The 25,937-nt window shown below is 44.9% G+C and overlaps 2 protein-coding genes across 2 annotated transcripts in view; both read left to right on the top strand.

Moving 5' to 3' along the window:
* The window catches only part of LOC128790932 (kalirin-like), a 77,047-nt gene extending 70,011 nt beyond the window's left edge, over positions 1 to 7,036 (top strand). Inside the window, exon 25 of the mRNA XM_053948139.1 lies at positions 1,519 to 7,036. Coding sequence (XP_053804114.1) covers positions 1,519 to 2,064 — 546 coding nt within the window. The 3' untranslated portion in view covers positions 2,065 to 7,036. The remainder of the gene's footprint in view (positions 1 to 1,518) is intronic.
* A 96-nt stretch (positions 7,037 to 7,132) lies between these two features.
* UMPS (uridine monophosphate synthetase) lies at positions 7,133 to 13,002 on the top strand. Its single transcript, XM_053948141.1, has 6 exons — positions 7,133 to 7,720; positions 7,944 to 8,097; positions 9,410 to 10,078; positions 10,746 to 10,921; positions 11,433 to 11,547; positions 12,317 to 13,002. The coding sequence occupies exons 1-6, from the start codon at positions 7,415 to 7,417 to the stop codon at positions 12,496 to 12,498; spliced, it is 1,602 nt and encodes a 533-aa protein (XP_053804116.1). The 5' UTR covers positions 7,133 to 7,414; the 3' UTR covers positions 12,499 to 13,002.
* Positions 13,003 to 25,937: the final 12,935 nt, after the last annotated feature.

The raw sequence follows: 25,937 nt of genomic DNA on the forward strand, positions 1-25,937 counted from the left end.
ATCCTGGATTTGGCATTGTACTCCTGTCCTCCCCGGCATCCCCATTATCTTGGATGACAGAGAATTTACCATTGAAGTTGTGATCAAATGTTTCAATTTTTGTGATCTGCAACATTGATTCTGGTTGCCAGGGATATCAGATAATCTATTACACTTTGTAGACTTAAATGACAATTAAAAATGGGGAACGAGGGATGAATTTAACTTTCTTATATAGTTGACAATCCAGCTTCAGGGAGATTTATTCTCATCTCTCTAAGCCCAAGGCATGTCAGATGAAATGATACTTTCATTCTTCTGCTGCCTCTACCCCTACAAAAAATTCCATTTGTACAGGACCTTATATGAGAATTAGACAAAAAAAGGCTAAATCATCTTGGTTTCTTTCTATGCAATTGTTTGTATTTTTTGCTGTATTTATATGACCCATCAAAAAGTAGGCATTACTGAGGTAAGAAACTGCAATGAATTCTCTGATCATAAAGAAACAAGGTGTAAAGCTAATTTTCTGTGACCTATCTGCAGATCCTCTGAATGAGGGATGCTAAATAAAACACCTTCTGTTGCTAAGTGGGAAGCAGGAGATGCACTGACAGTGACAGCAGACCCGTCCATGGACTGTGCTGTCCCAGGATCCTGTTCAAGGATGTGTTGATTTTGTCAATAGAGACTGCACAAGAGAAGAGCAAGTGGAGAGACTGGAACAGCCATGTAGTTTATATATATTTTTTCCATGAGGCAGCAGTAAAATATGCATGAGGATAAGGGAGAGAAAAAAAGATCTAGAAGGGTGCAAGAAGTTCAGAAATAGTCTCAGAGCCAACAAAGGAAGGATAATCCATGTTAAGTCCCCAGAAGAGTGTGTATAGCAATACTCAGTATCTCTCACTGAGAGAGAGAGACCTTAAATACTGAGAGCTGCTAAAACAGAGAGAAAACCATTTGGGATTAAATGTAATTTTACTGTGTCTTGGAAAGCATGACTGTGTCCTGGTGTGTGTAGGGGAACACTGGCAGCTCCATGTCAATTGACAGCAACAGTAATGGCACACACAAGTCCCTCCCAGGGCAGTGGGTGCAAAATTGGACATTTTCTTAATGAGGAACATTTCTGCTGCAAGTTACGCACACTAACTTAGCCAGCTGTCATCCGAACAAATGGAATCTAAATAAACTGATCATATATATATGTCTTACTAAAATTTAAAAATCCATCAGTACTCTTAATCTGTAGAGATTAGTTTGGGAAAATAAACTGTAAGTATTTGGGACAAAGTGCAAAATCCTAGTGTGTTGCCCTACTGCAAAAGAGGATGTTGTCATTGTGACTGCAGCATTGATCTGAATTTAGAGCAAACAGCAGCTAAGCTGGTTTCTTATCATTAACTTTCCTGATCTCTCCCTTGCACATCTAATTAAATGCAAGTTTTAATTAGCTATTATGCCCACATGAATCCTACATATTTTATTTGCCAAAATATAGTTACGATTAAGTTTATATCATTGTTTTTCCAACAGCCAGAAAATCTGCTCATTGATTTGAGAATCCCAGTGCCTCGTGTCAAGATCATTGATCTGGAAGATGCAGTCCAGATCACAGGTCATTACCATGTCCACCACCTCCTTGGAAACCCAGAGTTCGCAGCCCCTGAAGTTATCCAAGGCCTTCCTGTCTCCCTGAGCACGGATATCTGGAGCATTGGGGTCCTCACCTATGTCATGTTAAGTGGTGTCTCTCCGTTCCTGGATGAAAGCAAAGAGGAGACTTGTATCAATGTGTGTAGAGTGGATTTCAGCTTCCCACATGAGTACTTCTCTGACGTGAGCCACGCCGCCAGGGATTTCATCAACGTTATCCTCCAGGAAGACTTCAGGAGAAGGCCGACGGCAGCCACTTGTTTACAGCATCCGTGGCTGCAGCCGCACAATGGCAGCTATTCCAAGATCCCCCTGGATACCTCCCGCTTGGCGTCCTTCATCGAGCGCCGCAGGCACCAGTACGACGTGCACCCGGTCCCCAGTGTCAAGAGCTTCCTGTTGAGCAGGATGAACCCGGGCACGTAGTGCCTCCATCCACTGCTGGTCCTGAGCCGTGTGCCGGGAGCGCCGCCAGGAGCACGCGGATCCTCTGTACATGTCCCATGTTCGACGTTTGCATTTCACCAACTGCAGGGTGGGAATCACTGCAGACGTGGCAACAGGACCGAGGCAAAGGGGGTGACAGCACTGGGGACACACTCCCTCTCTCGGGGCACGTGGTACTGCTACATCCACCGTCAAAAAAGGACTGCAGGAAGCAAACACCAACTGGGAATGAGAGCCAAAATTGCAGTTGCCTTAATCTTTGTGAGGCAGCCTTATAAGAAATCCTCTTGATCTTGCTGAACTGAATTCAAAATGTACAAAAGACTAGAAGTAGGATAGTGGGGGGGAGTGAGACCAGGCTGACCTTTGCAGAACTGGACCGGTCAGTTTTTGCTGAAATCATTGCAAGCCTGCTCCAGGTTATCAGTCAGATTTCTCATGCCCCATATGCCCAGGTCTGCCATGATTTCAGTGGGGACTTTGCCTGCATAGGACATGCAAGACCAGGCTCCAGTCACTGCTGGATCAGCTCCCATGGTGGCGTGGCTTAGGTACACTGGTGTTGCATGGTAGTGCTCAGACCAAAATCCTCCATTAAGCCCCTTCTTGGGCTTTCTGCTGTGTTAAGTCAACGTGCAGCATCTTTCAGAGCTAAGATTAAGGCAATGAATTCATTGGAGCATACAGCTGGTTCTGATTAAGCACAATGGGACTATGGTGGGTTTTTTAAAAGCATTTTATACACATTGTACAGAAATCTTTTGCAAAACCTGTGCATTGAGAAAAGGCAGAGTCCAATTTTTGCAGTATCTGTAAACTAGATGATGATGGTGATGAAGACAATTTTTTCTATCACAGGTTTTCAGTATACATATATTGTATCATAGATATAAATATATATAAATATAAAGGATCCTGTTCCATTTCTAGCTTCAGAATTGCTTGGCCCAAAGTCCATCTAAGCCTTTCAGAGTGCAGTAGGAGTGGTGAGTTCATTCTTGTGCTTACAGCTTGAAAATCGTTTTCAGTGTTTAAAGCATGTCATTTGTTTCATTTCCAAACTTGTAAATATCTCTCAGCCACCATTAGCACCTCATAACCAAAGCATTCATGAGGATAGTTTTATGTCCAAAGCCTAATTTGTAATAAAAAAATAATATTCACAATTAAATAATTTCTCTCTTGCAAGCCAAGTTGCAACATCATCATATTGATGTTACAGTGACAGAGCCAGCCTTAAGTATAACCAACATAGGGAGTCTGCAGTGACAAATCAGCAGTTTGTAGGTTGGCCAAATCTTCCTTTCCAGAAATGGGACTGGAAGGGGAAACCATCTGGGGCTTCCCCATCCTATTGCCACACCACAAAACTCTACAGCCTTGTGGGGTTACAGTCAAAGAGATTTTTTTCCCCTGGCATGTGGGGACTTTGTCTCGGTGCTGAGTACCATTTGTGTGTCTGTAATGGGAAATGGAAATTGTTACCAAAGGTTTTCCTAAGGAAAAGGGCTTTATCTGACCACGAGTGCTCATACAGACTCTCTTGTAAGGGAGAGAGTCAAATCTCATTTACCATCTGAGTAATTGCACTGTGAGCCTGCAGGAGCAAACACTGTCTCTGCCAGTGGGTGGTGGAGATACCCTGCAAGTACTGTTAAATTCTCAGGGCTCTGATAGCCCTTTTTGATCCACCTCCAAGCTCCCCTTCACAGCAGGGAGGAGACCTGGCCCTCCTCTTTGTGCTTGCTCTATCACTACACCAGAGTGGTCAGTATTTTGTTAGTGGAGAAAAGGCACAGCAAAAACCCTCAGTGCTCAACACTGAGTGTGTGCAACAAAGAACAGCCCTTGAGATGGGGAAGCCACAGGCAGAAGGGTGAGCTCAGGTGCCTCAGCAGAGTCAGAAGCAGTGAGAGATCTAATACAGGGAGGGAGTGTGGAAAGGTTTGAAAGAGACAAGTGTTCACAGAAGGTTAAGCTTTTTGAAAATCATCTAGAACCTATCTCAGTTCCTCTCTAGAGCAGCAGCTGATTTTCTAAGCAATCCAGCAGCACCTCTTAGATAAAGACCAGACACTCATCCTGAGCAACAGTGCAAAGTATGCAATTTCTTAGCAACTGAATGCAGACAGCAGTTAAGGGGAGTCTCTAATTACCACCAGCCTCAGGTACTTTCTCACTACAGGCCTGTCTGTAATTCTTCCTATTTGTCAAAGCTGGCTCTTTGTGCTGTGATTGTGCTGCCCTTAAAAAAATGTTTGTGGAAGTGTGGTCTGTAAAACCGACAGCTTTTATTAGGCTCATGGGTACATTTTAAGCCACAGGCTTTCTGCTTGGCATTAATACAAACAAATTCTCATGTATCACATGAAATTTGGAGTTATTAGCATTTTGTTTTCCTACATCCTGCATTCATATATCAAACTACAACAGCAGACATTTTGAATGCACAGGAGGAAAAAGCTGGACTGTTTAAGGTAATATTTAAGCCTCTCATTCCTATCAAATAACAGAAAAAAAAAAAAAACCAAAAGGCTGAAAGAGAGATGATATATGATTAGGTATTGGTGCTCAGATTCAAAAAAGTCTCCTTGATGAGAGAGCTGGAGGTGCTGAACTCTGAAGATGTTGAATGTTCCGGGGTGACTTTCTTTTGTGGTTTTGCTTTTTCCATATTCATGTTAAAACACCTCTTCCTGGACGCCATTTTTCTTACAGCCCATTCAGGAATACTTGAACCAGTTAAAAGTTCCATAAAACATTTGTGATTACCAACCATTCTAGCTTTTGCCAAATTTACATGCAATATTGTCATATGATAAATGCACAGGAAGTATCCTGACTTTGCTCTTTCAAAGTCTTTTTCAGCCAACCTGTGGTGCCTCTGCAGACACAACAGGTCCTTTAACTCTGTTGCAAACTATAACTCCATTTTAAAGAGATTACAGAAGCTGAGTAAGTAGGCCTGGAGTGCACCCACTGGGTGAGAAACACCCCCTGTGTGGCATTCTCCAGTGACGGGATTTTTTTTGTGCATAGAATATTGTCTGTAACAAACACAGTTTCTCAGTGAAGCTTCCCAGAGAATATCTGACCCCAAAGGGAAGATTTCCACCTGGAGCTGTGTACCACTCAGGGTGTTCCCAAGGTAGCTTGAAAGTGTCGTGGTAGCTGCACCCTTTAGCTTCTCCAGCAGCTTCCAACCATCTAGGGTGACCAACAGGAATACTGACGACAGTGCACCACAAGCTCTGTGTGAAGTGGCAATGTGCACACAGCCACTGCCGTCAGACAATTCCACAGTGCTCTTACCATGCTCTGACATCAAAGTGTGGCTCACAGTGTCCCCAGGTGCTGGGTGACAGGAGGGCAGCAGCAAAAGTGCTGGTGACACAGAGCCCAGAGGACGCGGTGACATTGGGGGGGGGGGGGGGGTCCTTATTTAAGATGGCTTCATTTAATGAATGTGCAATGAGAAATTAACTCACCTCTCTCTGCTCCACTTGGAGCAGCCAGGCCAGGGCAGGAGTTCTGCTGACCGGTGTAAACTGTCAGCCCCCATCAGGTGTTGCTGCCCTGGGGGAGGCCCCACCTACCACCGGGCTGCCAAGCCCCCTGTGCATGGTACTATTGGGGTGACACACAGCCAGTCCAGGGTGGTAGACTTCAGTATTTTAAAGCAATCCAGGCTTTAAAATTTATGCTATGTCTCTCTCTTCTCAGTGATATCAAGTTTCATTTAGTCTTACTGCCCTTTCTTTTTAAAAAACTGTGGATTGGGTTTTCTCAGTAACATGTATCCTTTTGCTTTTAAGTTAATGCTGAGACAAAGTCCCTGCCCTCAACCGACCCTGAGGCTGTGGCTTCAGTGGAGTTCATTAGCATTTCTGACAATGCTGTTAGGCCTGTGCTACAAATACTGTGCACAAAGGCTGAATGCAGAGCCACACATTATAACCTGACTATATATAACCCCATTTTAACGCCCTTGCAATGAGGGGACTGTGTCAAGTAACCTAGGATAATATAAATTTCAGAGACAGATGTAAAGGCTTCTCTGTGCACATAAAAGTCTAGTAGAAAATTTACATGCACAGGGGCTCACCACCTTTTTTTTGTTCTTGTTTCTTTCACAGCAGAGGTGAATTCTCTAACACATGGCTTGGGTTTATTTTCGAGCTCATTCACTCATGTCCCATCAGAAAATGGTGCTTTCCCAAGGAAACAAAATCAAATTCCATTTTACTAGGCTGACTGCACACTGCCATCAAGTGATGTACTCTCGTTCTGGGATCTGTATAGTGCTGAGTGTTTCCATAACGTCAGGATGCTGAATGTTTGCTGTAACTGTAGTCTTTATTATGGAGCTAGTGAAAAACCAACATCCTCTCTACTCAAGCCATATTTCACCTTCATGTCCAACTTCTGATGCTGGTGCTTTTACTTCTCTTTCTACCAAACTGTTCAACACTGCTCTGACACTGAGGTTTGCTGATAACTTTTGGAAAGCAAATGCAATAGCAAGTGAACAACAATCTCAGACTTATTCACCGAGATAAGAGCAAACAGTTGGAACGTATTGATGCTTTTCAATCCTAGCAACAATCCACTGAAGGAGGAAAAAAGAAACAGTATTGCTAATAGCTCAGCATTTTCAAGGTGCAAAGTAATTCCACAGCCTTAATTATTTCAGTGTATTGCTGGTCTGCCTTAAATGTATCTTCAGTTTTATTGCAGATTTCATTTTGTATGCACACAATGTTGGTTTGTAAAGGCAGGTTTGTAAATATTTCCTTTGTAAGTCTAATCACTCATGTGTACTGTTGTGAGGTGACTACTTGCTGTCCCATGTTGTTGTTTCTATACTGCGGTATATACGATCATCTACAGATGTAGCTTCGACCTGTACATCCCCCGTCCTTGCATTCCCATAAATAGAGTATACTAAAGACTCCGTTTCTGGGTGTTTTTTATTAAATAAAATTATTCAGAGAAGACCGGGTCAGTTTATTTCACACACATGACATCTTTCTGAGTGAGGCCGTGGAGACTCGGGGCTGGCTGAGGGCTTTATTCAGCTCATGTTTTCCGGGGGGACCCCTCAGGGAACCAGTCCAAGGGATTGTCACCCTGGCTGCATCCACCGAGCGGCCCTTTGGGAATCACCCGAGGAGCCGACGCGGCGAGAAACCCTCGGGTCACATCAAACCCTCTGCACCGGCGGCTTCTGCTTCCCGGGGGAATGGGGTGACGAGAGAACTGGGAGGAGAGAGCGGGCCTCAGGGAGCAGGGCCGGGATGGCGCAGGGGGCTGCCGCCTCGGGGAGGGGATGCGGACGGGCCACACGGACCCCGGGATGGCGCAGTCGGGCTCCCCGCCGCAGGGAGGGGTGGAGGTACGGCCACACCGACTCCCCGTGTGTCACACGCTGTCCCCGCCCCGCGCCCCTCCCGCTCCGCATCATCTCCGTGCGCCGGGCCCGGCCATGGCGGCGGGGCCTGCGGAGGCCGTGGCGGCGGCGCTGAGCGGGGCGGGCGCGCTGCGCTTCGGGCACTTCGTGCTGAAGAGCGGCCGCTCCTCCCCCGTGTACATCGACCTGCGCGGCCTCGTGTCCCACCCGCGCCTCCTCCGGCAGGTGCGGGCCGGGGAGTCCCGGGCCCCGCGTGTGTCCCTGCCCTTGGCGGGGTGGCGGGTCCCTCACGGCCCGGGGGGAGCGGGGCCGGCAGCGCTGCCGCGGCTCCCCAGGGCCGGACCCGGCAGGGTCGGCTCTCGGCTAGTGTCAGGCAGAGAGGTTTTCATTGATTTAGTCACGTTCGCTCCAGCCTGGCTCTTAAAAAGCGTTTGGTTTTCCTTTCCAGGTTGCAGGACTTCTTTTCCAGGCAGCCCAAGATGCGGGTGTGCAGTACGACTGTGTGTGCGGGGTTCCGTACACGGCGCTGCCGCTGGCCACCATCATCTGCTCGGAAAATCAGGTTCCGATGCTTATACGGAGGAAGGAGGGAAAAGACTACGGTAAAGCCTTCAAATCAAGACTTTGCAATTTACCTTGTTTGGGAAATGACTTTATGGTCGTTTTTGTGGTTCTTTTGTAAGGCACAGCATCTCCGTTCCAGTTTAAGGTTACCATTGAAATTTAAGAAGCAGGCCCTTTCCCCCCTAAAGCAAACTTCCCACAGCATCCCAACCTAATCAGCCTCTCTCTAAAGGTTGCTGTTAACCTTTAGTCCTGCTGTAGGAGATTTGGAGACTCTTGAAGGGTGTTTTCTGTTTCTTTGGTTTTGTTTGTGAGAGTTTGTTTCTTTTCCTTAGCAATGTCCTTTTTTTTTTTTTTTTTTCCCTTGTTACCCTTGCTATGGTTCTGGGGTAGTGGCCTCATCCAGAAACAAGGATTTATAACTCAGATTCTCCAGCATGCTGAGACCAGAGCCACATTTTGCTCTCAAACAGAGCATTTTTCATATTGACACTAAAAGGATCCTTTCTAGTTTCTTTTTCATTTATCTCTCAACCCCCTTTTTCTTTCATTATCCTGTGGTCCTGTAATCAGTGAGGCAGGTGAGCAGCAGTCCCTTCTCTACTCAATGAACCATTTATTTGATTGTGATAAAGGATGTGGGAGAGCAGACTGAAGCATTAACCTGCCATATAACTGGATTTCTACGCATCCTCTTCCAACAGTGTGTAATTAGAAAGTACACTTGTCAAAACTAAATGTTACTCCTGTGTCAGGCAGTGGGACAGCCATGGAAACATTTGATGTTCCTTCTTGTGAAGCACAAGCCAGTTGTGACATCGATTAACTGCTCCTGAGAAAGCCAGGCATCCCTTTGTCCTTGCCCCCTAGGAGGCCTTTCATGGATGTGTGCCTGTTGTTAGTTAGGAAAAAGGCACTCGAGGCTTTACTCCTTCTAATTGTTCTAACAGGCACATTAAGCACACAGTGCTGCCTGTGGAAAACGGGACATGCTGAAGAGTGCCAGTAACTTGGCTGCCTTAAAGATGTTTTAAATAACAAGAGAATAATTCTGTAAGTCTGAGCTTTCAAGTCATGACAATACTAAACTTCTGAAGTCATCTTATTCAAACATTTGAATTTGCGCTGTTAACAGTGTGTCGGTTTTGTGATGGAACATAACTTCTGGAAACATAAAGTAGTATTTTACCAGCTTGGAGAAGTAACAGTCTTTATGAACTGAATTACAGATCAGCTGTGGTAAGAACTGTGATAAGTGGTATCATCTAATAAAGTTTTCATTCTATTAAGGTTTTCTTGGGTTGTCCAACCTTTGTTAATTTGGTGGAGTGTTTGCTTTTTACTTTTCAGGAACTAAGCGGATGGTAGAAGGCACCATTAATCCAGGAGAGACGTGCCTGATCATTGAGGATGTGGTAACAAGTGGATCCAGTGTACTGGAAACTGCAGAAGCTCTTCAGAAAGAAGGATTAAAAGTCACAGATGCCATAGTGCTGTTGGACAGGGAGCAGGGTGGGAAGGCCAGGCTAGAGGAACATGGAATTCGCCTGCACTCTGTGTGCACCTTGTCTGGGGTGCTGGAGATTCTCCAGCAGCAGGGAAAAGTGGCTGTTGAGATGGTTGAAAAGGTGAAGAAATTCATTGAGGGAAATGTGTTTGAGGCAGTGGCTCAGAATGGTGCTGCTCCTGTGAAGAGACTCTGCAAGGAGCTGAGCTTCAGCGCTCGTGCCCAGCTGCCAGGGGTGCATCCTATTGCAGCCAGGCTTCTCACACTCATGGAAAAGAAGCAAACAAACTTGTGCCTTTCTGCTGATGTCACCAGCCCCAAGGAGCTGCTGTGGCTAGCTGCCACCCTGGGCCCCAGCATCTGTATCCTGAAGACTCATATAGACATCCTGAATGATTTCACCCAAGAGGTAGTAAAGGAGCTGAGAACGCTCGCAGATCAACATGAATTCTTGATTTTTGAAGACAGGAAATTTGCAGATATTGGGAACACAGTCAAACACCAGTATGAAGGTGATTATCATCAACCTGGATTTACTATAACTGCCTCTGGTGTGTGTAACTGCAGTACTGGCACAGGCTGCCAGGAGAGAGCATGGAATCTCCGGCCTTGGGAAATACTCAAGGGGATAAGACCCTGAGCAATTTGACTTAGCATTGAAGTGAACCCTGTTGAGAGGGCATGACCTCCTGAGGTCCCTTCCAGCCTAAACTTTTTTGTGACTCTGGTTGTGCTCAGTAAGTACTTCTGAGTTGTGTGCCATGAGAAACTGCTGCCTGCTGTTATTGTACTACTTGTGTGCCCAGCATGGCTTTCTTTTGATACTCCAGCTGCAGCTATAGAACTGCTGTTCTCTTTTCCTGATCCTTATGTCCCATATGATCTGTGTGCTGTCTGGGAAGATAGCACCTGTGACAGCAGATTTCTGGGCTACCATAAATGTCTCAGTAAATATTAAAGGTGAGACACTAACAAGTCTTTGTGAAAAGTAAACTGAGAGATTACACTTTGTGGTTAGGCAGCTGTCAGAGCTGCCTGATGAGACTGAACTTGTAACTGACAAGCTTCAGCAGTAAAACTGTCTTTTAAATCTGTGAGTGATAAGGTGTGCAGCTGTTTTTGTCTAACTTGTGCTTCCTGTTTAACACATTTCTTACGGCTCTTTGCCCGTGTTCTCAGGTGGCGTGTTCAGAATCGCGTCCTGGGCGGACATCGTCAATGCCCACGTGGTTCCAGGCTCTGGAGTTGTGAAAGGTCTGAAGGAAGTGGGTCTTCCTCTCCAGCGTGGCTGTCTGCTGGTTGCAGAGATGAGTTCCCAAGGGTCCCTTGCAACGGGTGAATACACAAAAGCTGCAGTAAGTGGGCAGTGTTGTGTTGGGTTAAAAGCTTGTAAAGTGTGACAGGGAGGTTTTATGTGTTTCTAATATTTGCACTTCCAAAAGTCCCTCCAGCTCTGACTATTACACGTGTTTGTTTTTACCTTGGAGACTCAGGAATATGACTGTGTGGTGTTTAAAGGTTGCAGCTGTAGGCCAGTGATGTGAGGTGGTCAGAGTTCACACTTGGAATTCTAGTACACGTCACGTTTTCTGTTAGCATTCTCCCCTTATTTTTTTTATTTCTTTCTTTAAGCAGTGCTTTTCTAATTAGTTTAAATCCATTTGCAGTATTATTTATAACATAGAAAGAAACACAATATTCACTTTTCTGCCAGAGGGAAGGAGCAACTTTACATTGGGAAAGCAAGAGGTGTTTCATACCCCTGCCTCGCATAGATTAAGGTGTCAGAGAGTGGATGAGAAACAGATTGCTAGGCCAGCTGAGTTTTAAGTATATCATTTGTAATTGTTCACTGATCTTTTTCAGGTACAGATGGCTGAAGAAAACTCAGATTTTGTTTTTGGATTCATATGTGGATCTAGAGTTAGCAATAAACCAGAATTTCTTCACTTAACGCCAGGAGTGCAGCTGCAAACTGGAGGTAACTTTTTCTGAAATATTTTTAGTCTGTTTGTAAGTACAGAAGTGATCTAGTCTCCAGTGAAAAAGTGGCTTCTGAAGAGGGTTTGGATGCTGATTCTGACCTGGGAGGAGCCTGTTTCCCACTAAGGGCTGTCTCCCATATTTTTGGATATACTGATCCCTTTCTTGGGAGCTAAAGCAGTGAGCAGGCTATACAATACAACCTTTTTTCCTGTTTTGAGGTCTGTGCATACCATAAAGCACATTCCTGAAAACATGTAAAATGTCTTCAGGTAGGTGTTAGATTAGATGTAAAACTATTCAGTAGTAGTAAAAAATACATAACAAATAGAGAAGTCCAGCTGAAACACTTGGTATTGATATAGATGCAGTGTCAGTGAATGGAAAGTCTTCTGCTGACTGAAGAGGTTATCACTGAAGCAGATAGGGGAGATAAGTTTCTCTGCAATACTTAATTTTTATGAGACCTAAACTGAAATCACAAGCTTTTACATTAATGTTTGGGGATTTTGCCTGCTTTAAGAAGGCTGAGGCTTATTTTATGGTGCTTCTTTGAGTAACTGTTCCATCTATAATGATTGGTAAACCATAAAAAAGGAGAGTGCTGGCTGTCAAATTTGATCTGTGTTTTTTGGTTGGCAATGCAATTTCTAGTTCTGTTTGTGGATTGTTAGGATGAGAGCTGGGACGGGGGACCTCTTTTGTGTTCCAGCACCTCTCTGAAGGTTTTTAGTACAAAGAAAAACAAAATGGTGTCTGTATTTCAGGTGATAACCTTGGACAGAAGTACCTAAGCCCCAAGGAAGTTATTGGTGAAAAGGGCTCAGATATCATAATTGTGGGACGTGGCATCTTGGCAGTTTCAGACCGTCTCCAAGAAGCAGAGAGGTACAGGAAGGCAGCGTGGGAGAGCTACATGAGCAGGCTTGGTGTTCCTGCAGAAGACTGAAAACCACACACTGTCACAGCCAGTAAGCAAAGCTGATGGAGCTGCAGCCCTCATATGGGGTCCAGTTAAATAAACACTTCAGCCTGTAGAAAATTGCCCTTTTGGAGAAAAATCTATTACAAAGTTGTTTTAACTGTACACACAGAGGTCAAATTGTACTTGCCATTGTTGTTTTTTTGATATTTGAATGTAAGAAAGCAGAACTTCATGCCCATTTTTTAGCCTTAGTAGGCTTTCTTGTTTGAAAAATATTGCACAAAACACTCCAAGGGTATTTTTTGGCTGTTGTTGCCTTTGTCTCTTTTCCCTACCCTCAATTTTTTTCTGGCTGTGGAAATTGTATTTTGTTATGTTCTTAATAAACTTCATCTGCACACTTGATGTCCTGCCCCCACCTTCACAGGTTTATTCAGCTTTCCTGTTTCCAAGGAGCAAGTGCAGGTTTTAATGCCACACTCTGAAATTGAATTATGTGGTGTTTAATAAATGCTTTTTTTGATACCATTTTCCCTTTTCACTGGCTCTATATGTCTTGGTTCTGTGGCAGAAATATAATAAAAAGTCATTCTCGTGTGTCTGTGACTGCAGGAGTTGCTCATGATTCTGTTTACAGAATTGGTCAGAGCAGTTAGTTGGGTGCTTAATTGCAGTGGAGCTGTTGATTCCTCTAATATGAAATAAAAATATACTTTATTAGACTTCTTGTGACAATAGCTGGAATACTTGCAGGCTTTACTTTCCACTGTACATGGTAAATAAGGAGAAATAGAAATATCTTGCATGATTGGTTTTGGTTAAAAAGTATGGAATAACCTTAAGCATATCTAGCATGTATGTGGTGTAAATAGCAATGAAAATTTTATTGATCAAGAAGTCAGAAACCAGTGGTGATGCAGTTCTGAACTTTTGCTGTTCCAGAGCACACAGAAAGCTGGGTCCTTTTGTTAATACACTTACGTCTGGACTAGGAACAACTGTATTTAGGGAGGTTTTTGCCATTAGTGCCCGATCTTTGAAAATAGGAGATTGGAGGAGGCTATTTTTGATTGGTTTAACTTATGCAGGATGTCTAAGACCAAGGGACACAGGTTGGGATCTGAGGGCTTTGCTTTATGCCTCGTGATTTAGTGACATAGGGCTCTTTCATGATTCAGCTGCTTGTGGGGCTTAAGATGTTGTGGAGAGAATGTTAGAATATTGTGTATGTTATTTTCCTTGGGGCTACCAGTTGCTTCAGGAGGTTTAAGTATCATAATTCACACCTGGAGAATTCTACCTTGTGGAAGATGGAACTTGTTGATTATGAGGTATCCTGTTCAGACACCCTGCAGTGGTCACTGGGATGGGATATTTCACATCATCTTCTTATTTCCAGTCCTTCAAAGTCAACAGGATTTGTTTGCTGTCTCTATCTCATGGCCTTGAGGCTTGTAGCAGAAACAAGACTTTCTCACTTAGACCTTTTTGCAGAAAATGGCCTTTTCCACCAGAGGGAGCTGAGACACTATTTTTGGGGAGCCTTGACACTCTGCCGTTTTTACAGCTTCCAAAAGTTTCCAACTCCAGATAATCCTCAGAATGAAAATGTGTCTGGTTTTTAACAAGTTACACCCTTGCTGTTGGGTGTATTTAAAACATTTAAATGTCATTCAGACATTTAAAGCAGTATTCTAAAGCTCATTTAAAACAATTGTTTATCAGAAAGCTGCCTCAGGCTGAAGCTCAGCACAGTGCGTTGTGGGCTCACTGTTACAGCACAAGCAGAATTTCATGAGTTCAGTATTTTCCACTAACTCTGCTGAATCGTGTTTAAGCATGTGGCTGACAGCCGTGGAGCTAAATCCCTGAGCAGGCTCTTTGGAGAGCAAGTTTATCAGGCCTCTAGCTTACAAAATAGCAACTGGATTTGGAAAGATGAATGTGATCTAATATCCCATCACTTTTAGGGGGTATGTGCAACTCACTTGCTTTACAAAGCAAGTTCTGAGGAACAGATCAACTGGGAAACTTCATTTCACAGTCCTTCTTTGTGCCCTCCAGAAAGAGCTGTGTTCTGGCACTTTGTGTGACACCACTGCTGCAAACATTTCAATTAGTAAAACAAAAACATGTTACCTCCTATATGCATTCTTCTGTCAGAATGATTATAGTAAACAAGTGTGTGCACTTCCTTTGAGGCACCTGAAAGTGATTAAAAATCCATTTCAAATTAAGAACAAATGTTAATTTCCTTGCTTGCTCCTGCTGCTTGCATTCATCACACAGTCCCTGCTGTTGGTCCCAACTGTTCCTAACATGGGAACTAGGTCACAATTTACAAAACTCATTTGCATCATAATATATGAATCTGAAACTCTTGCCGTTCATTCTGTGATCTGATTGAGCCTTTGGTAGAGGCATAAGGTTATATTTAAATTTCTCAATTTAATATTAACTGGCAGTAGGCATTTATATTAAATTGTGATCCTTACCCATTCTGGAGTACGGTTTATAACAGAATGAAAGGAAATCACTCTTTTCATAGTTAAATAAGATTGTGACCAAGTGTTGCCAGTGCTTGCAGCAGAAAGCTGCATGACTTGCTTCTATTTCGGAGCAGCAATTCCTGAGAACTGTGAGACCAGCACAAGCTCGAACCACTAAGGAATTGTTACGTAGCTGTTGATATTTGTGTGCAAAGTCCACTCTGTGTCTCGGAGGTTGTGGGTATTTGTGTCACGAGAACCCAGCCAGGGCACTTAAATCAGTATAACTGCATAAGTACAGTGCATTACACAGACTTAAAATTCTTGCAAAATCTTGATAAACCAAATGCTGAATTAAAACCAGCCAAGTTAAACAAGCATCATCCTTAAAAGTATTATTTGTATGTCACAGTATCAACATTGCTTTATTATTGGTAAACTGACAGATGATATTATAGTTTCCATAGCCTAGTCTATGAAAATTTATTTGAAACATAATCCCAGAAAAATAACTGAATCACTTCCCTTTAAGTTTATGTGGAAAGCCTGTTGCTGTGGATGTTTTTAGTAAGAGACACAAACATTGCATTTAGAGAATAGCACCAAAGGAATGTGAAACACCCAGAGGAAGTTTGTTTTCAGATCTGACTTTTGGAGGTCACTGTCTCAGGGAATGGTCTGTTTTGGAAGGCTTGTGACTGGGCTGTGGGCTAGACACACTGGATTGTTTGTTTGTTTGTTTGTAATCATGCTGGTGGATCTTGGTCAGCCTGTACCACAGTGATGAGTACAGCTTTGAATGCCGCAAGAAATTAAAACTCAGCCTGGTGCCTGCTCCAGCTTCAGGTTTTCCTCCAACTCCTTTGTCAGGCATTTTCATGCTGGGAGAGGTGACCCTGCCTGTGTGTCTGGGTTGGCTTTGTCCTCAGTCTCAGTCCTCTGTTCCTACATGACCCATGTGGCCTCTGAGCATTTTCTCATAAGCTGATGTGAGCAACAGTCCGGCTGTGAACGTGCAGGGCTGTAGGTGGAGGCTGGCCAGGACAAAGAACAGGGGGAAGCCTGAGCAAGGCTGTAACTGTGCATAAGGTGGTGGTATGTCATAAGCTGTGTAAACTGAAATACAGACTTGATTGCAGCTGCTGTGGAAATCCCTGTTTGCTTTCTGGTAGTAATTTGTAGTATCTTGTAGAGTAGATCTACTTGTTTTGCCAACTCTAACTATGCTTGCCTTGACAGTAGTAAACTGTTATGAATAAGAGAAAATAGGTAATAAATCCTCTGTGTCCTTGTGCATGACAGAGTAAGACATACTACAAACAGTTGCAATCTTTGCATACTCACAAGCCAAGTAATCCTTCTGGGTTGTGGCATTAATTGGTGTCAGAAGTGTGGATCCGTGGTAAACAGGTCATGGATGCTTGGGAGAAGGCAGTAGAAAAGCAGTGAAAATGGCAAGATGCTTGTAGAAAACCCGTGTATGGGACAGGGATAAGGTGTCTAAGAATTGGTTGCATTTGGAAAGGCAGCAAATGGAGTTTCAGAGGTGACAGGACACTCAAATGCAAAGCAGAGAATAGCAAGGGGCCCTTCATCAGGCTTCTCACAGAGGTGTCAGCTGTAGGTGCTTTGTTTAGCACTGCTAGGCAGGAACTGGAAGCTTTGCAGCAAGCTAAGGATGCAGAAGTGTGAGTAGTTGCCTTTGAATCCCATGGCTTTGTTGCAAAGCGGTTACTTAAAAACTACCCTCAGACATCTGGATGTATGGCACCTACAGCAAAAGCCTGCATGCCTGCTCTCAGAGCAGGATCACTGAAAAGATAAATAATGAAAATGGAAAATGAGGAGGAGGCTTTGATTCTGGCAGCCAGTCTTCCTCCCCCTCTTCATTGCCCAAGCTTTGTCCAGATAACGCAGCCTCCTTGTACCCTGACATTAAAACTTCCCAGGGGGCTCCTCCTGGCTCCTGCTGGAGGAGGAAGGCCCCCCCCTGACCCCCAGGGTCACAATGACTTCTAGGAATTTTCATGCTGAGCAGCTAAGGCAGTTGTCCATGCAGCACAGCAAAAAGCCTCCTGAGGACTGGGTGGGATGGGTGGTACCAGCTGGGGGCTGGTGCAGTGATCCCTCATCAGGCTGAGGCTGGACAGATGTTCCTGAGAGGAAGAATATTTATCCTAAACACTGATGCAGAGGCCAGAGTGAAAACCTCCCTGTTATCATCCATAATAAATGCTTCTAAAAAATGCTGAGAGTGTGGGGCTGTCTCCCCCCCCCCCCCCCCCCTCTAGTACTCTTGATGGATTCTCTGGCTGGACAATGAGACTGACTGCTCAGGATTTCCTTAAGGTACAGAGGTAACACCCTGGGACACAATGGTTGTGCCAGCAACAGGGAAACTAAAATTCTTGCAAAATACAGCATCCAGAGAGACCAGAAAAACCTGACCTTAATGTTATGGCATGAAATGTGGCACTGAAACACCGTAGTGGCCTGGAAAGGCTGGAAAATTGACAGTCCTTATGGGGAGGCAACAAGGACAGGGAAGCACTCCCAAAGGGAAGGTCAGGACAGGGTCATCCAAAGGCTTAAGGGAGCTCAGAGTAGTAAGAATAAGGGAAAAAGTGCTTGAAATGCAATAGATCTGACACAAAGTGGCCCCTTGCAAACAGGAACGTGATCTGGAATGGAGACAATTAGGGGATCTCCTGCAAGGAACAGGACTCACAGTAGGCTGGCTAAAGGAGATGCCCATAGTCATCCTGCAGACTGTGGGATAGGCATGATGGGGGAGGCATCAGCACGCTGCAGGCAGGGAAGGAGCCACCTCCCCTCCTCAGGAAGCTGCAGAGCACAATGAGGCCTTACGTCAGACTTCTTTTCTCTAAACTAGATAAACCTGGAGTCTTCTAGATGCATTCAAGGACCCTAACATCATTCTTAAATTGTGGGGCCCAGCACTTCACATAGTATATGATTCAATTGTATTTAGTCCTCAGTACTGAAATCCCTTCTTACCAATGCTTGCAACTCAAACCGCACAGTTAAACCACCTTTATAACCAACACAGAGATTTATACATTCTTATTAACTACTGTCCCCTGTCCTTTAACAAGCAGTTATTACTCTCAGGGTCCATGGGCTTCCTCCACTACTCCAGATATCCTACTGATTTGGCAAGTTGGCATGAAGTGAAACAACATCATGAGCATTTGTCTTTTTTATAACTGTTACATTATGTACACCATGCCTTGTCATTATGTTATTTCTTGTTCCTTATTTCAAGGATAGAATTGTGATCACATTGTACAATTTATGAATATAATTTCTCGAGCAGGCAATAAATTGGATTGTTGGCATTCCCTATACCACCCTTGATCATTAGATGCCAAATTTTGAGACTCAGCAGAACCTGTCTCTGAAGCATCTTGGTGTCAACCTAATTTGGCATACTTACTCCCCAGTACACCAAATTATCAATAACAACAACCTTTAAAGCACATTCATATGTTGAGGCCCTAATAGTACATTGTAATGCCCCAGGACACAGGTTCAATTTGGGTGAGGAAGATAAGCAACTGTAATTACACTTTGTGTTACAATCACACCCAAGTGTGGTTTTGGTGTAAATGGGACAGAGCACAAGCTTGTATTGATACTGGAAACCTCATGGACCTGAAATAATGAATCAGCAAATACAAACAAATGAGGTTTTAATGGACTCTGGCATCTTACATGGAATGTTAATAACATGAATTTTCATAGATACTGTAATCTCACTGGTCCTAATTCTACATGCTGCTGTCTACAGAGTTGGCTTAGTACTGATGATAATTGGGACATCTATGACCCAAGCAACACAATTGGCTGTATAGATCATAACCTCTATTGGGCACTCTGATTATAACAAAATGGAATTTTTTTTTCTAATCTGTGTTTTTCTAATTCATTCTACAAACATGACAATGACCCTGGGTGAAGCTGGTGGCCAACTTTTTAACCCCTGGATGGTTCTGTTTTTGTGGCACTAAGACATTATCACCACAGAAGATAGACACTTGTACCACAGCACATCTTGCTCCTTAGGCATTCCCATCTCAAGTTCTGACACTTAACTTTCAACACAATCATTACCCTGTAGGTAATCAAGGCAGAGTGTTTAACCCTGTACTAACAGGTCCATGAGGTTTCCAGAATCAATACAAGCTTGTGTTCTGTCCCAATTTACATCATCATTGATTGACTGTGCCAGATGAAAATAGAAGTCAGCAGCATCTATTGAGTGCTCCAAGTGCTGGTGTCCTATGCCTGGTTATGTCTTTGTGGTATAAAAAGGACTTACTTTTTACCCCAGATGGAGCCTCTTTTTCTGATGCATCCCAATGTGCACAAATCCTTGCTCCCGGTGGTGTTTCCTTGGCAGAGCAGACCTCACCTGGGATGCCAGGCTGACTCCAGGTTCTGTGATGCAGCATGGGTTGACCCTGGCCAGGCACCAGGTGCCCACTGAGCCTCTCTATTGCTCCCCTTCCCAGCAGGACACGGGAGAGAACAAGATGGAAAACAACTCATAGGTTGAGACAAGGCAGTTTACTAAAGCATAAAAATAGAAAAACAGAAGTTTGCATGTGCATGAGCAAAGGGAAAAAGTCAATCTCTACTTCCCATCAGCCAGCGATGTTCAGGCACTTCCCAGGAAGCAGGGCTTCAGCACGCATAGAGGTGGCTCCAGCAGGCAAACTCTGCAGAGTAACAAATGCCTCCCTGTTCCTCCTCCCTCCCTTAGCTTTTGTATCTGAGCTGACATCATACGGTATGGAATATCCCTTTGGTTAATTTGGGTCAGCTGGCCTGGTTGTGTGCCCTCCCAGGATCTTGCCCACTCCCAGCCCCTTGATGGGGGGGGAATGTTAGAGGGACAGTCTGCTCAGCAGTTGCCAAAGCAGTGGTGTGTTATCAACACCTTTTCCACTGCAAAGCACAGCACTGTGAGGGTGCTAAGGGAAAATGAACTCTGTCTCAGTCAGGCCCCTTATTCCATGCACTGTCCACCCCTCATTCCATACCATTTGCGTCATACTCAGATCCCACATAATTTATATATCTTCCAACTGTTCCACTGTATTTATTTCTCATTACTGGAATGCCTTCTTGCCCACACACACAACTTAAAGTACATCCTTAAATCATCTCTATATCAAACATACGTTTTCATTAACCACTATCCCCTGCCCTTTCAATGATAGATATTATTTTTCGATTTCATGGGCTTCTTTCATCCCTCCAGATCCATGACTTGGGCTCCATTCCATCAGGATGAGTGATCTGGACAGGAGAAGCAGCACACTTTATTGCTGGGCACTGACACCAGCCTGTCTCAGGTTGTTGTTGCATTCTTCCTGCTCCTTGCAAAATTCATTCTTCATCAGTTCGTGTCATCTCTGCTACTTCCTGCAACATACAACTCACACCACAGATTATTTTTCCCCCAAGGTTAAATCTCCTTGAGGTATACACCAGGTCTCCCCATCCTTCTTCATCACCCACCAAGTACATCCAGGTCCTTGGGCAAAGACAATCCCACAAATAGGCTTGCCTTTTCCCATAGGAGGAGAAATCCAGACTGACTTTCCCACTTCCCTATGTGTGCAGGGACCTTATTTCCTCCCACAGTGTGAAGGGGTTTCATTTGGGCAGGACCAGGGTGGTTACCAGATTCCCTAGGGTTGACTAGCCAAGTAGCTTCTGCTAAATTTTCATCCCAGTGCTTCCATGCCCCATTACCTTACACTCTTTACATAGTTTTCAGCAGTCCATTATATCTTTCAGTCTTCCCAGAGGCCTGTAGGTAATAAGGGATGTGATATATCCACTCAATGCCATGTTTCTTTGCCCAAGAGTTTATGAGTTTATTTTTAAAGTGACCCCCACTGTCTGATTCAATTCTCTCTGTAGTACCATGTTGCCACAAAATCTGTCCCTCAAGGCCTGGGATGTCAAGGTCTCTCAAGGAGTGGCAATGTTTTACAGGGGATGTTTCCAGCCAGCCAGTTGTTGCCTCTACCATGGTGAGGATGTAACTCTTGCCTTGGCGTGGCAACAGCCCAATATAGTCAATTTGCCAGGCCTCACCATTCTGGAACCCCAGCCACCACCCTCTCTCCAAGGAGACTCCACTTGTGTAGCTCACTTGATTGCAGCACGTTTCACATTTGTGTACAACCTGTGTGGCACCTCTTGGCTGCCTTTGACTGCAGCTCACATTGAATTTCCAACATGTCAGGTACAGCAGCACTCACAGGTGTCTCATTCAGGCCCAAACAGTCCACTGTCAGCCTCCATTCCCCATCAGACTCACACTGGCCATATGGGGCTGTTAAAGGGTGAGCAGGTCCTGCTGATCATTCCTTGGCTCTCCAAGGACTAATGGATGGGGTTACAGAGTCTTGGCTGGTGAGATACTGCTGCTGCTGCACAGTCCTGGTACTTGCTGGTCTTCATTCAACCCGCAGCAATCCTACAATGAAGGGATCTTCTGAGAGGCCAGGCAGGGTGGATAACTCTTTGATCTTCTCTGTATTCACCCTGTATACACTAAAAGCCCATGGATATCCTTTTGGATCCTTGAAGTATCTAGTCGATGCCAAGGATACAAGGGGCCTCTGAGCCAGTCACAGTGGGGTGCTTTTCCCACTTGATCCCTGTTAAGCTCACCTTGGCCTCTAACACAGAAAACTCCTGGCATCCCCCTGTCACTCCAAAGATCCAGATGGATTCTGCATTTCTGTGCATTGATGGCATCAATGTACAATGTATCTACTAAAGCTTTGCACTTCTGCAGATCTGATGTGCCAGGCCATCGAACCCACACAGTCCAGTATGCCTGGTCATCCCTTTCCTCCTCCTGGCCAGAGGCAGGGACCCTTTATTCCTGTTCCTGGTCAGAGTATTCACTATCTGACCTTTGCGATGCCAGATCAGAAGTCCCCTCATCAGGCTGAAAGGAAGTGATTTTAGCTCTTTTATGTCTGGGAAATCGCTGATTGCCTTCTTGTCTCTCTGTGGCAACTACACTGGCAGTCTTCTTGGGTGACCCTTTAACAGCTTTCTTCCCTCTCAGTTCACGGACACGGGCTTCCAGCTTAAAGGTGGGTTCACCTACCCACTTCCTCATGTCCTCCCCCTGGTCACGCAGAAAGAACCAGAGCTCACCACGGGGCCTGCGCTTGGGGCTTCCCTTCCCTCTGACCGGGGAAGGAGAGGACCGATCTCTTGGGCTGCCCCTAAAAGCTGGGCTGCTGGCTTGTAGGGAGGAGGAAGCGCCCAGAGTTTCTTCTACATTTCGGAGCCAGGAGGACGCCATCTCTACGGTTGGTGTATCCATTTGCGGGTGGTACAGTGATACCAAGCTGCTGCAATATGATGCAGGGGCGCTTTGAACCACCTTCCTCCACATGGCCATTGTGCAAGTGGCATCCTCTGGATCTTCAGGGACCCTGTCACTTTTTAGATCACTATAGATGATTTCCAGCACTGCTAATTCTCTCAAGTACTGGATACCTTCATCTGCAGTGGTCCACTTCCCTGGGGAGTTCACCAGATCTTCCTTAAACGGGTATCTTGCCCTCACACTTGAGACGAGCCGTCTCCAGAGGCTGCAAATTGCTCCTTCTTTTCCAATTCCTCTTTCAATTTCCCGATCTTTAGCAAGGGATCCCAGCTGTTGGGCTTCATGACCTTCTAACTGCTGTCTGCCGGCCCCATTGTCCCAGCATCGAAGCAGCCAGGCAGAAATTGGCTCACCCAGCTGGCGGCTGTAATCTTTTCGCAAGTCTCGAAGTTCTGATGAGGTCAGGGACCGAGTAACTTCGGTTACCTGTTTGATTTGCCTCAGTTCTTTTGATTTCTTTGTTGAAGGACCTGCTTCTTGATCTATGCCCTCCTTTCCTACTGTTACTTCTCCTTCTTCCTCCTCTTCTTCTTCCTCCCTTACTAATCGATGCAAAGGGTGTGTGACTTGCCTTGTCCATTTTTTTGCTTTCACTTCTGGGGCAGTTACTGTAGCTGCTGAGGTTGGAGTCCCTAACTCAGCCGTAGTGTCCTCAAATGCAGTTTGGGCTCCTGCCTCAACTACAGTCCTCTGAGAGTACTGAACAGTGGCTCGGTAGGCACAGGCCAGGCCCCAGTACAGAGCAAGAAGCTGCTGGTGTTCAGTGGGGTGGGCAAGGCACCCTTCTATCAGCTGACGGGTCAGTTTGTCAGGGTTGATTACCTGTTCAGGTGTAAAGTCCCAGGCAATGGGAGGTGATAACCGCCCTAGGAACCTGCCCAAATCGTTCCATGCACCTTGCCACCCAGGAACTGGATGCTTCAGGGCGTCTTTCAATATCTCCTCACCTAAAGTTTGTTTTCTCCTACCCCAGGATGATGCCAGATTCCATAAACTCCAGAGCATGCCAACAGTATTAGCTAATATTATTAAGAGTATTAAATATCTTACATAAGGATGAGCAAAGACCATGGGAGCCTGCATTAAAAAAGCATTCACATCAATTACGGTCCCCAGAACATAGCTCCCCACAAACAAGGCCATCAGTGTAAGAGCAAAGCACAGAGCCTTTGTTTTTGTTAACATGTTCCCAAACTCAGCAAAATAAAGAGATAAGCAGTGCAGCTGACAAACTCCGTGTCCTGCACGAGAGCTTCCTACTCTATAACTATGATTTACTTTTTACTACAGCATGCAATACAGATATATATATATATATATCTATATATAAAACTGCCTTTATCTCACCCCACGTTTGGGCACCAAAAAGGACTGTAGTGTGCTGACCTTGGCCAGGCACCAGGTGCCCACTGAGCCTCTCTATTGCTCCTCTTCGCAGCGGGACACGGGAGAGAATAAGATGGAAAACAAATCATAGGTTGAGACAAGGCAGTTTACTAAAGCATAAAAATAGAAAAACAGAAGTTTGCATGTGCATGAGCAAAGGGAAAAAGTCAAACTCTACTTCCCATCAGCCAGCGATGTTCAGGCACTTCCCAGGAAGCAGGGCTTCAGCACGCATAGAGGTGGCTCCAGCAGGCAAACTCTGCAGAGTAACAAATGCCTCCCTGTTCCTCCTCCCTTCCTTAGCTTTTGTATCTGAGCTGACATCATACGGTATGGAATATCCCTTTGGTTAATTTGGGTCAGCTGGCCTGGTTGTGTGCCCTCCCAGGATCTTGCCCACTCCCAGCCCCTTGATGCGGGGGGGAATGTTAGAGGGACAGTCTGCTCAGCAGTTGCCAAAGCAGTGGTGTGTTATCAACACCTTTTCCACTGCAAAGCACAGCACTGTGAGGGTGCTAAGGGAAAATGAACTCTGTCTCAGTGAGACCCAACACATTGTCCAAGTGACACTTCTCCCATTGTCAGCTGGCCCCACTGCTGGGATGGATTTGACAAGCACTTGGTACCAGCAACAATTTATACAACATTTTATATATGTATGTATGTATTTATAAAATTTTACATATGTATGTGCACATACACACACACACATATATATATATGCACACATACATATATACAGGCATGCATATAATCACAGAATCTTTTAGATTGGAAAAGACCTTCAGGATCATTGAGTATATATTTTTAGTCTGTGCTGCCATCCAGTAACTCTAGGAGCTGAATGCACAAAAGGAGGGTTGCTGCCTTTCTGAGCACACTGTCTGTTGTTCAAATACCTCCAAAGTGAACCATGACCTCTTCACTCCAAGTAAGAAAGGGTTAGATTAGAATCATAAAACCATAGAATCATTTAGGTTGGAGAAAACCCTTATGCACATTGAATCCCAGTGTTACCCCAGCACTGACAAGTCCACCGCTAAACCACTTCCCGAAGTGCTACTACTTGCCTTTTAAACACCTCCAGGTTTGTTGACTCCACCATTTCCCTGGGCATCCTGTTCCAATGCTTGACAACCCTTTCAGTGAAGATATTTTTCCTAATATCCAATCTAAGCCTCCCCTGGTACAACTTGAAGCCATTTCCTCTTGTCCTAAATAATAATTACTGGTAAGTATTTTTGCTGCTTTACTAGTGGTAATTTTATGGTGACTTGTAAAATTGAAATATAGAATTGACACTAATATTCATTACTGCTAACATTGCTTTCTGCTGCTGTTGAAATATATATCTGCTTGAGCTGGTTTTGGCTAGGATAGAGTTAATTTTTTCCAGAGCAGCAAGCACAATTCAGATTTTTGCTGGAAACAGTGTTGATAATACAGAGATGTTTTAGTTACAGCTGAGCACAGCTTACAGAGATTCAAGGCCTTTTCTGCTCCTCCTCCCACCCCATAAGTGAGGATGCTGAGGGTGCACAAGGAGCTGGGAGGGGACACAGCCAGGACAGCTGACCCCCACTGACCACAGGGACATCCCAGAGCATCATGCTCAGCACACAGAACTGGGGGAAGAAGAAGGAAGGGGGGTACGTTCACAGTCATGGCATTTGCCTTCCCATGTCACCACCAGGCATGAAGGAGCTCAGTTTTCCTGGGACTGGCTGAACACCTGCCAGCCAGACTCTGAAGGAATGAATTCCTTGTTTTGCTTTGCTTGTGTGCAGCTGTGGCTTTACTTATGGGACTGTCTTTACCTTGACCCACGTTTTCTCACTTTTCTACTCTTCCGATTCTCTCCCCTATCCCACTGCAGCAGAGTGAGAGAGTGGCTGTGTGGGGCTGAGTTGTCAGCTGGGGTTAAACCACGACAGACTTACAGCAGTTATTTGTAGCATAGATACACTTGTTTTGCTAATCATCAGTAGGCTTGCCTTGATAGTGGTGACTTGTATTAAAATGCAATGAAATAATTTAGGAAATAGAGCCTCCATGTCCTTGTGCACAACAGGGTCCTGCAAGCCCATGGCTGCGACCTTTGCCCCCACAGACTGGGTGATCCTGGGTCATGGCAGCTG

The sequence above is a fragment of the Vidua chalybeata genome, chromosome 7 (assembly GCF_026979565.1).
Source record: "Vidua chalybeata isolate OUT-0048 chromosome 7, bVidCha1 merged haplotype, whole genome shotgun sequence".
In the NCBI taxonomy this organism is placed as follows: domain Eukaryota; kingdom Metazoa; phylum Chordata; class Aves; order Passeriformes; family Viduidae; genus Vidua; species Vidua chalybeata.

What these genes read in the sequence shown, in the direction of transcription:
- UMPS (XM_053948141.1), top strand. Translation starts at nt 7,415, where the DNA reads ATGCGGACGGGCCACACGGACCCCGGGATGGCGCAGTCGGGCTCCCCG. An exon ending in AGTCAAACACCAGTATGAAG is followed by an intron (nt 10,079 to 10,745) that starts GTGATTATCATC and finishes CCGTGTTCTCAG; the next exon opens with GTGGCGTGTTCAGAATCGCG. An exon ending in GTGAATACACAAAAGCTGCA is followed by an intron (nt 10,922 to 11,432) that starts GTAAGTGGGCAG and finishes GATCTTTTTCAG; the next exon opens with GTACAGATGGCTGAAGAAAA.